The sequence below is a fragment of the Arachis hypogaea genome, chromosome 19 (genome assembly GCF_003086295.3).
Source record: "Arachis hypogaea cultivar Tifrunner chromosome 19, arahy.Tifrunner.gnm2.J5K5, whole genome shotgun sequence".
Taxonomy (NCBI): Eukaryota; Viridiplantae; Streptophyta; class Magnoliopsida; order Fabales; family Fabaceae; genus Arachis; species Arachis hypogaea.
The window spans coordinates 154,468,099-154,479,888 of record NC_092054.1 but is presented as its reverse complement, the minus strand read 5'-3'; the positions used below and the strand labels follow the sequence as shown (position 1 = coordinate 154,479,888).

Below are 11,790 nucleotides of genomic sequence, written 5' to 3'. Positions count from 1 at the left end.
TTGTAAAGTTGAAACACATTTGATATATGCAACTTGAATACGATGCTGTGATGCTCAATCGTGTTTTGAATGACTACTAGTTGCAAACAAATTCTATTTACATGATAATGTGATACTAAATATACCATCCAAAACATGTTTAATTTCTTTTAAAAGAAGAAAAAGATCAGAGTGTTGATAAAGCAATTACCAATATAATTGAACTGCCTCCGCTTTCCTTCGCGAACATCGGTCCTAGTCTCTGTGGCAAAACAACAAACACCTTATCTTCAACAAATTCATCCAAAATGACCACATTCTCAGATAAACAAGTCATCAGCATTGCATCAGTGTCATGATTACTTGAATGAAAAATAATGAAAGAGCACCTTAACCAACATGAGAGCTTCGAACACAACTTGGTCCAAAGAAGCCACTCTGCAAACAAATCAGACAATGTTTTTTCTTTTCTTTTTTCACCAAAGATTGCAACTTCGAACAAAAAAGAAGATAAATGAGTAGAAGCGAAAACGAGAAAACGGACCCAAGGATGCGTTTAATTTGGGGAGGAGACAAGGAAGCCAAATCCATGGCCCATGCACAGCACGCTTTGCTTCGCGCTTCAATTGGTTGCGGCTCTTCTTTAGTTCGGAATCGAAGTCTGCGGTGGTGGATGGCGATGGTAGCGGAACATTGGTCGTAGAAGACCCCGCGAACGGGTATTGAGGTTTCGCTGAGCTGAAGCAATATGAGAGGATGATGATGATTTCGTGGGTGGTTGTTTTGAGGAGAGAAGATGATGATGTTGAAGTGGAAGAAGGGTGGCAGTAGCAGCAGTTCTTGGGTGGTGGTGGTGCAACCATGGCAATGACCTTAGAGGCCGTAATAGCTGTTGATTCATTTCTTATCAGAAACTGAAATGCAATGCGCCTATGCCTCTTCCTCTTTTAGGAAAGTGTTCTGTTCAACAATAAAAGAACGGTTTATCTAACAAATATATTTTGGAGGATATATACCACTAATATTAGCAAGATTAGAAGGAATACAAGAACATAAACAACTGAATTGGACTGATTTATTTCTTGAAAGTATATGCAAACAATTAAATTGGAATACGCCAATGAATTATAATTCAAATGACATAATCTCTTTACAATGCATCAAAATTAAATTTATTTTTAAAATAAAATATTTAAGAATTTTGCTAAGACAGTTAAGTAGACAATGGGGTGCAAATAATTCGAACAATGAATTGCATTTCAGTCCACTAAAAAAAAAATCTACTCTATTTATTCACTACAATCTAATCTCTCTCCTACCACATTTATCTTCTTTTACTATATCGCACCATCATTACACACCTCACTGCCGTTATCGTTTGAAGAAGCAACGCGTCACGCTGCTGCACCTTTTCTCACATGGTCGCACTGCTTCTTGCAACTGACCCGTGGCTACACCTTTTTTCTCGTCGCCCTGTTCCTGTTCTCCCTGCCAGTGATCGTCGCTGTGTGCCTTCTTTCCTTCCGTAATCGCACCTTGCTGAGTAGAACCTTGTTCTCCGTGCTCTAACGCTGCACTCTACCTTACTTCATGTTGTTGTTTGTCACTTCATCGTCACTTTTCTTCATTCACCAAATAGTATGATTAAATAAACATCCACATCTTAGTGAAAAGAATCATCGCATATTATATAAAATCAACAAATAAGTAAAATATCAATGTATATCAAATAAATATCTATTTTAAAATGAAAAGAATCATCTGCAACATAATAAAATAAATATGGACTTAGTTGATAAAAAACAATAACATCTGCAACTACAAGCACTGAAGTCGCATACAACGATGTGGTGGCATAAGATTGTGAGGAACGATAATAATTTAAAAAAATTTAAAATTATAATTAAACTTAATTAATTCAAAAAATTTTAATTTTTAACCTTTATTTAGATTGGTCAGACGGTACTTTCTCAATATTTAAACATGTATCAACTGATTCCGCATTTTATTTTCCTTCTAACGTGAGAACTGGTGGCATGAATACAAAAACGGTGTCGTTTGAGAGTCCATAAGTGTTCTAATGTTCTCCAACTAGTCAGAAGCTATAAAGAGTAGGTAAGGCCCCAAGTTCCCGGATGCTTGGTCTGGTCTTTGGTACACTGCTTTCCTCTTATCTCAGATTCAACCCCGCCGGTACCCCTCTCCCGCCGTATAAGCCACGGTACTCTCTCTCTCTCTCTCTCTCTCTCTCTCTCTCTCTCTCTCTCTCTGTTTTAGGTTTCTTCTATGCGCGCGCCTCGTATAGCTGCTTTCCTTCTCTTCTGTCGTGTTCACCCTAATTGATTAGCTATATAGTTCAAATGAATTACGCTACTTGTTTAAGGAATTTTCTTCATTGCTTACTAATTACTTGAATCCACAAATTGTTATGTGATGTGTATTTGCTGATTATATGAGCAATGACCCTTGCATAAAGTAAATATTCTTTGTAATCAAATTTGTCTCGTTAGGGTACTCTATTTGATTAGATCTTGTTGAGATTAGCATTTGGCTCAATTATTATTGGAAGTTAGACTATGATGAACAGAGTGCTTGCTTAAGTTGTTTCTAATAATCAATAATGGATTCCAATGACTTAATTAGATTATACTTTTAAAGACTGAGAGGGTTATTTTGCTGAGCAGTGATTTATTCTCGCATCTGTGAGTGCAACAGGAGAAATTCCTGTATACACCATGGAGGAAGGTTGATTCTTCTGCAAAATTGATTTGATTTATTACCACAAACATTTAAGAGAATGAACAAAGATGAATGAGAATAAACGAGTGGTTGTAGAGTGATCTATAATATTTTGCGCAATTAGAGCTGTAGGATTTTATGTTATTGTTATTATTGTTTTTGCAATGGATAAAACATTCTGTGGTGTAACCACTTTGCTTTTGGTGCTATGGTGTAACTATTCGGATTTTAACTTATATTATGTATTTACATGATGTTGTTTCTCTTATGAGGTTACCTGACATGTTTTAATGGAATCAGAAGTAGTACTTGTATCAAATGGCTTCCTCCTTCAAAGCATTTTTGAACAGTCCGGTTGGCCCTAAAACAACTCACTTTTGGGGACCTGTTGCAAATTGGGGATTTGTTGCTGCTGTGAGTATTATGCTATGACATTACCTTCATACATGGAAAGAGTCCACTGCATTCGTTTACTTAAATGGTTATTCATCATTCACAATATTGCCTTCTCCTACACTAATACCCCAAACTCTGACTTGTAGGGGTTGGCTGACATGAATAAACCTCCAGAAATGATCTCTGGCAACATGACAGCAGGTTTGTAAAATCCCGGATTCTATAAGATATTGTTTTCTTCTTATTATTATGTTGTTTGTCTTATTGGCACATCTTCTTTTGATACTGCAGCAATGTGTGTCTACTCTGCATTATTCATGAGATTCGCATGGATGGTACAGCCGCGTAACTATCTACTTCTTGCATGCCATGCATCAAATGAGACCGTACAACTCTATCAGCTCTCCCGTTGGGCAAAGGGACAGGGGTAAGTAGCTGACCAAACCAGCAAAACTTTTATCTTACCCAATTTTTATTCTATTTACTCCATGTGAGGATAGCTGTGGTATATTATATCGTTTCTCTTCTAATTTTAAGATACGTCGACATGAATACACATTTAGTCTCATTAGCTGGGAGTCACTTCTACCTTCTTTCTACCTTTATTTTGAATTGATCACCAAGGGTGGTATATGTTTCTTAAAATAACATGCCATTCCAGAAACAGGAAGGATCAATTGGCAATAATTGATCTATATATGCATTATATTGGACATTATTCTAACTACCAATGAATGTAATAACCTTTGCATCTCTTCATTTCTTTTATAGTTATCTCTCGGATAAGAAGGAAGAAGCTTCACCACAGTGACTCAATGCTAGCACGTTCTGAATGTAGCAACTTGAAGAGATTTTTCCATTTGAATTTGCGTATTTATGAATAATTGATTGTAAGAAATGCTCGTGGAAACTGAGAGGTTGAGATTATCCAAGTTTGTTTGATCTGGGGAGGGTTTGAATGGAAGGTCTAAACAATTAGTCAATTAGTTAAAGGCATATATGGGTGGGTTTTGTATGTATCTGCCCCAGAAGCATTTTAACTTCGAAGAATTTGTCCATAGCTGAAATTCACTTCCAAGACTGGGAGGTGAAAATTGGACTCGACTATATGATTTGGACCTTCATATTTATGTGAATGAACGTTCATAGGTCCAATTCTTTCTTCAAGTTGCTATTAATCCCTTTGTTTGAATACCTAGCTTTCCGTTCTCAGCTAAAGCATTTTTCCCCTCTTTCAAGAACCTCTTACAGTTCTGCCTCTGTCAAAAGCAAACCTCAAAAGGATGAAAATCCTTTTTTTAACAGGTAGGAGAGTGTTGAATTATGAAATTGATTGGCATGGAGAGTTTCTAGTTTCCTAACAAATTCTAGCCAACTTTCTAAAAGTTATTTTCAACCGTTTTTAACAATTATAATTTTTCGTTGATTGAATATTTGAATAACTTCTTACTTCTGAGCAGCAGCATTAGTAATCTTCATTCAGAAATTAAATTTTAGTTGGATAATTTGCACATTTTAATTTAGGGCTTTTGGGGGGGGGGGGGGAGGTTTGATTTCCACATAATTGAATAATCTCTTCAAATTATGCAAGAAATAGTAAATAAAATGGATGGAAAATTCAACTAATTTATAGTATGTTAAACAATCAATTTTTACAAATTATTCAGTTTTGATATCTAATTCTTGAGAAATCACGGAAGTAATACTAATTTGGTCCGGAAAAAAATTTAAAGAAAAATAGTAAAATACTGAATTATCAAGAAAAATGTTATAAACAAAAAATTAAGATTTATTTAAGAATTTAATTAGTAAGAAATGGAAAGCCTTTGAAGATAAGCGGCCGCAAATAAATACATCTAGTCATAAAAGTTAAAACTTAAAACGCACGAAATTAGAAATAAAGTAATTTTTGGAAGCTAAAAAAGAAAGGGTTCAGTTTTCCTTTTGGACGCGACGGTTTGTCATTTAAGACGAGGAAGGTAGCGGCGGACGGGGAGTACAACAAACGCAGAGAATGGCGGAGGATGGCGGAGTAGCCACAATAACTGGAAGGAATGAACACGAAGAAAGAGAAGACGAAAGAGAAACACCGAAAGAGAAGAAAGAGATGTCTCCATGGGAGCAGCACTCGGCGGTGATTAAGCTTCCCCGGTTCGACTACAACGCCCCCTCCTCTCTCCTTCATGGCTCCCATTCGGGCTTTCTTATCACTTGTACTATCAGTCAGTTACTTCCTTCTCTTCTCTTCTTTCTCCATTTCCCCACTGTTCAGTTAGCTCTCTTTTCTATATATATACCAATTTGGAATCATGTTTTACAGAACGGGAGAAAAGCGCTACCAAGGAAGCAATCTCTATACTCCACAAGGTTCCCCCTTTCTTTACCCTCTTCTCTTCACCGTTATTATTCTCATGTTTTAATGTTAAATGCTATTAATAAACAAAAGAAAATGCTACGTGCACACAAAAAAGGGTCATTATTTGTGTAAATTTATACACGTTGATTCACATATTTTTCTAACTAAATAATGAGCTACTGGAATAATCAGCCATGGTAGAATAATCAAACTTTTTTTGTGTAGTATAATAAAAAAAAAAAGGGTTGAGATGTCAAATACAGATTTCTATACGCAGTGGCGGATTGGTGACTGATTTTTTATGTAAACGTAGCATGATTGATTAGCAAATAATGATTCTCTGTAATTCATTAATTAGAGAGATTGGAGTATATTAATGCACAAACAAGATCTTCTAACTTTTCATACAGTTTGCCAGGCCCTTCAGCAAGGGTTCTTATAACAGTTTGAACAACCTTGAAGATGATAATGCTTCTAAGAAAAGAAGGGTATGCACAGAAGATGATGCTGAGGAGTGTTTGGACAACAAGGAAAAGGAAACAGCCTCTGCCACTGCTAACTCTGGAGATGGTATTGAGTATATATAGTTGGACCTTCTTTTTTTCGTCTTCCAGTTTTGGGAGGGAGAAGAAGGTAGTGTTTTTGGTTTGTTGAACTGAAAATTCATGGCCTCAATGGTGGCAGGTAAGCTTTTAAGCGGGAGCGGTAATAGAGCAGAGACAGACGCCGAAGGAGTTCCTGGTCTTTCCCTGGTTAAGCTTACAAGGAGTGGTTTGCTTCTCTTTACATTTCCGGAGGACGCGTTGCTGGACACTGTTGATATTGTGTCAAATATCATTCAAGCTTATGAATCTGGGAGTGTTAAATCGCCAGCGTAAGTAAATTTGCTTATGCTTTTAGTGTTAGTTCAAAATGTCGTGTTCATGGTTCTAGGAAGTAAATGGTGGTGTGGATTTATGCCATTCCCTCCTGGCCATGGAAGAAAATGAAGACGTATTTCTTGAAGAAAAGCTGAACCAAGATTTTTGTTCAAGAAAACACTGATTGACTTTTTGATCCTAAGTGGTTAAACAAGTTTGATAATTGGTTGACCTTCCACTGATACATTTGTTCAGCCTTCAAGCCCTAACAACCATTGATGCAGTAACTTTAAGCTTTTGAAACGATTGATAAAAATGTGGAATTGCATATCTTGCTTCTAATTTTTGTTGAGTGGGCATATTAGGTTTGCGAATGGAGACTAGAAAAGTCTTTTAGTGAGTGATTTCAGTTCACGTCTTTTCTGGCACTAATGGTGAGCATATTTTCTCTGCAGCTGGTGCCATCGCATTTTCCCAATCCAGGCTACCTGTGGTTTAAATGAAAAAGAGCTGCAAGAAGTAGTATCAATGCTAGTTAAAAAGTTTGTGGATGATAAACAGAACATACTTGAACAACCTGTAAAGGTGCAATACAATATTACCTTTCTGATGCAAATGAGCCTCACCTCATGTTAAGTCCTGTACTCATCAACAAGTCTTGATATTTGTAGATGAATTAAAATCTTAAACCAATCTCATACAATATAAGTTTTAGACAATCAAAGTCCATGTTTAGCAGTATTGTATTTTATTCTGTAGTTTGCTGTTGGGTACAACCGAAGAGGAATTGAAGAGACGAAGTCTGTGAAAGAAAAATCAAAGGATTCCGATGCATTCAGTTTGCTAGACCGCAATAAGTGCTTTGGCATAGTGGCTTCTGCAGTCAATGGTGTGGTGGGAGATTCAGTAGTTGACCTCAGGACTCCAGAGGTAAACATGTTGTACGCCCCCAAACATAGTCTAGCTTGTGCTACTCACAATTGTGCATACTCTCAGTATTGACTCTATTGTTGCAGCTGTGTGTTCTTGTCGAAGTGCTCCCCATTTCCGGAGTGCCAAATGGGTCGATAGTGGTTGCTGTCTCTGTCCTCCCTAGGAACCTTGTTAGTACGAAGCCTCGGCTCTGCGTCAGGGCCTTGAATTCAAATACAAAGGAAGGGTCTATGGCTGAATGAGAAGTCCCGGTGATTCTTTCAGATGGCTTATGCTGGAATACATGGCGCATCCCTTATGACTCTTTGATACAACTAAAAGTAGCCCCTCTCAAACTCGGCTGAAGGTACGAGCAATAGCCTAACAAATTATTCTGACTCCGTTAACAAGTAGAACCTGCTGTCAATTTTGCACCCATTTATAATGTGGCTATTATGTCAATTGAATGTGTTTTGTGAACAAAACTGAAACACAATGGAACCTGTGTCCATAACTAAAAATAGGTGACCTAATGGCCGCCGCCCGTATTATCTTGTGATACATGAGTGGGTTTATATGTTGTACTTCACCAATTTCAATATTTTATGGTATATTGATGAAACCAAAAATAGTTTGCATTTGATATAGAATTTTCTGATATGCATGATGTATAGTCAATTTAGTAGTCCAGGTGTAATTAAACCATGTTAGAAAGCTTATTTCTTACAAGCTGAGGTCCATAAATTTGACAATTAATGTGGTAATAAGCATGTGATGCAGTATATATTTGTTTATTACTTTGTTTAATTGTCATAATCCATAAGTTAATTGTTACCGTTATGCTACATGCTCCAACTACTAAGTCTAACCAAGTTGGTCCAAACTCAACGAAAATTAGTTTCATTAGTGAAAGCGTGAATATACGCTCCAACTACATAGAACGTTCCCACGCTCCTCCTCATTTGCGTGTTTCCTCCTCATCGTCGTTTTTTTATTGCTACTGTTGCCGCTGCGTTTTTTTTTTTCCTTTCCTCTTCCTCTTCCTAGTGATTTTGCAGCATTATGTGTTTCTTCTTCTTTTTGTTTGATTTTTTCTTGTTTTTATTCTTGTTAAGAGAGTACAACCAGAAGAATCATGAGAAGGTAAAACAAGAAGAAGATGAACAAGAAAAGAAGATAATAATGAAGAAGAATGAGGAGGAGATGTTTTGAGTTATGCAGAATACTAGCTAGATTTAAAATTTACATGCATGTGTTTTTGTGATTGATTGAATCTTGTTTGTGTGCTTGTTGTGAACTGAGTTTGTTTGTGAATCATCATCATTAAGTAATTTCGGTACATTTTGGATTTAAATAAGGTGCATTTGGTCTCATTGAATTGGATTTGATGTAATTAGTTCATGTAAGTTAATTGTAGTATTTCTGGTGTCATTTAAGCCATATTGTTGACTTTTTTGGATTTAAAATTTACATGCATGTATTTTTGTGGATGATTGAATCTAGTTTGTGTGTTTGTTTTAAGTTGAATTTGCTTGTGTATCATCATTATTAAGTAATTTCGGTGCATTATGGATTTAAATAAGTTGCACTTGGTCTTTTTTTTTTTACTGAGTTTGTTTGTGTGTCGTCGTCATTAAGTAATTTCGGTGCATTTGATTTTAAGTTGCATTAGATTTGGTTAATTAGTATGCAAGATAATTGTAGTACTCTGGTGTCATTACTGATAACTTTTTGGATTTAAAATTACATGCATGTATTTTGTGGATGATTGAATCTAGTTTGTGTACTTATTTTGAACTGAGTTTGCTTGTATGTCACCATTATTAAATAATTTCGGTGCATTCTGGATTTAAATAAGGTGCATTTGGTCTGTGCTTGTTTTGAACTGAGTTTGTGTGTCATCATCATTAAGTAATTTCAGTGCATTCTGAATTTGAACTGTTCTACGTATAAAAGAAGACGACGATAATGACATAACAATAACAATGATGATGATAGAGGAGAAAGAAGAAAAGAAGGAGGATATCAAAGAAATTCATACGAGAAAGAAGAGGAGGAGATGGAAATGGAGTGTGGTGTGTGGTAGTGACGACGACGATAATGAAAAAATGAGAAGGAAAAAAGAATGTAATTATGACAAAGATATTACTGATTTAAATTAATCTAATTGTTATGTATATCTACTGTTTTCATATGAGAAACGCAATATAGCGATTAATAATAATGTGAATCTGGTTTGAAAATGAGAGAACAATAAACATTATGTTTGTAACTGTAAGTTACAACTATAGCATATTAGCATCATGGAATTTTGATTGATTTAAAATTAATATAATATTTGAATTTGTAAGCGAGATTGCTTATTTTATCAAATCCACTCTATTTTATTCTTCCAAATTACAGAGAGAACTGAATATCATATCAACATATGCAAGTATTACAGCATAGGATTCAACTGGTTGCATTTTCTCATATCAACTGTATCTCTATTGGAACACATAGATTTAACACAAGAATAGCATCTCCAATGTGTGCAATGGATGATTTCACTATGCAAAACCAAAATTACATGCATCAAACATATGAATTATTATTCGGTCAATATCAAATATCAAACCATATTCAACAATAAACAAGCAAATCATATTCCTTCGGCTTAATCAGTGGCTCTAGGGATGATCTCAATCTTGTCACCAAGCTCAACCTGTTGCCACTCCATGGATCTATCACGTTCCATCACTCTGCCATGGTGAAGAATGTGGCACCCATCCTTAACAACAGGAGTAATATTCTCTCCGAAATTCTGCAGATTTTCACTCAACTTGTGAAGCATATCTCCAGCAGTGACTCGAACATTAAACTTGAAGCTTGGAATATCTTGGATGAAACACCATGAGTAAGTCTCTGCTGCAGGATCGGTGGTGCTACTACTACCACTCGAACCTTAACCACCATGTTGCATACACACTACCTGGCACCAACGCGAAGATCACATGAATGCGAGAGTGTTCAGCGATGCCATATGACTCCAAGACCTGATCATGTTCAAGGATCTGCATGAAAGGACGTGCATTTGAGGTCAACTTCCATGAACAATGGCGTTGGCTCATTTCGCCGAAGACACCAATGTGAAAACCGCGACAATACAAGAAAGGAGAAGTTCGTAAGTTATAGTGTAGGGTGCAAGAAAGGAGAAGTTCGTAATTTATAGTGTAGGGTGAAAATCCTAACCTTTTTTCATGCAGAGTAGTTTCAAACGTATTTTGGTAACACCATAAATGTATAATCTCATTCTGGATTTGAATTTAATAGAATACATAAATGATGAATTGACTTGAAAAATGAGTAAATGATGAACGAGAATTGTAATTCATCTTTATAATTAGGGTTTTGCTAGCTTGTGTTCTAAGGACACCTGTTAAGATTATAAATGAAAAAAAAAATTATTTTTAAGTTTGCAATGCATTTGTTTTACATTTTTTTTAAAAATTTAAAAACTTTCCTAATTGTAATCTTATATGAGCCCTAAGAGCACATGTTAGCTAAACTTTTTTTTATTATTATTCTAATACTTAATATATGTTATTTTTAAAACAAAAAATATAAAAAATATTCAACACTTTTTTTATATTTAGAAGTTAACAAGATTTAAGAAAATAAGCCAGGATTCTCGATCTTTTTTCGGGAAAAGATAACCAAGTATTAAATGTGTCAACGTTAAACAGTGAAAAAGAATATAAAATAGAAGTTTATTCAATAACCAACAAATCTTTTGCCAATATACAGCCAACATTGGGTGCAAAGCATAGTTGTTAGAATTGAATCAGTAATGAAACCAGTCAGACTATTGGTTAACTGGTTAATTAGTTCAACTGGTGAATCACTGGTTGAAACGATCTCACATAAATAAAAAATATAAAATAGTCAGAAATAATATGGAACTGCAACAATATAAAGTAGCAGGTATCCTAAATTCACAGAACATATTCCCTATCCAACAATATAAAATTATAAATTCACAACAACAATATAGCACAACAACAAAAACAACCATATACACCAATAATGAGGTAAAAAAAAACCATCCACTATTAAACCTATATATTACACTACCAATAAAAACGTCATTTGGGGAGGTGTACAAAAAAAAAATCATTTTAAACAGGCTAGATTATTTAAAATTGTCGGTTTACCGATTTTGGACAAAATCGACCAATTCAAATTAATTCTCGCTGGTTCTTTTTCTTTTATGGTCAGATACCTCAACTAAACCAATTTTGTGATTGCTTTGTCAGTCTTTTAGTCCAAACAAGCAGTTCGGTCCGATTCTGACACTCATGGTGTGAAGTATGGATAATGTTATAGTAAGAGTATTTTTTAATGAAAAGCCAAAATTGTTCCTTTTTTAATAGAGCAAAACAACAAAAGACATCATGTCCAATCTAAACCATAAAAACGTTAGTTACAATTTTTCCTATTCACAAAAAATTTCTTGCAAAATATAATGAAACATGTGTGAAGACGTATTTTTGTAAAACTTTAAATGCA

General features: G+C 35.3%; 2 protein-coding genes across 3 annotated transcripts; both read left to right on the top strand.

The window, feature by feature from the left end:
• The first annotated feature begins 1,986 nt into the window (after positions 1-1,986).
• On the top strand, positions 1,987-4,269 carry LOC112776126 (mitochondrial pyruvate carrier 1). The gene is made up of 5 exons (XM_025820146.3): positions 1,987-2,200; positions 3,019-3,132; positions 3,261-3,315; positions 3,406-3,541; positions 3,886-4,269. The coding sequence occupies exons 2-5, from the start codon at positions 3,037-3,039 to the stop codon at positions 3,923-3,925; spliced, it is 327 nt and encodes a 108-aa protein (XP_025675931.1). The 5' UTR covers positions 1,987-2,200; positions 3,019-3,036; the 3' UTR covers positions 3,926-4,269.
• Positions 4,270-4,659: 390 nt separating this feature from the next.
• On the top strand, positions 4,660-8,761 carry LOC112776125 (uncharacterized). Of its 2 annotated transcripts, XR_003189820.3 has the most exons (8): positions 4,660-5,336; positions 5,435-5,481; positions 5,881-6,040; positions 6,155-6,344; positions 6,786-6,915; positions 7,090-7,260; positions 7,347-7,609; positions 8,358-8,761. XR_003189820.3 is itself a non-coding variant. In XM_025820145.3 (7 exons), the coding sequence occupies exons 1-7, from the start codon at positions 5,129-5,131 to the stop codon at positions 7,503-7,505; spliced, it is 1,065 nt and encodes a 354-aa protein (XP_025675930.1). In that variant the 5' UTR covers positions 4,660-5,128; the 3' UTR covers positions 7,506-7,871. The 2 variants fall into 2 exon arrangements, 1 of the variants encoding a protein (XP_025675930.1); XM_025820145.3 differs by lacking the exon at positions 8,358-8,761 and having other exon boundaries at positions 7,347-7,871.
• The last annotated feature ends 3,029 nt before the right edge of the window (positions 8,762-11,790 follow it).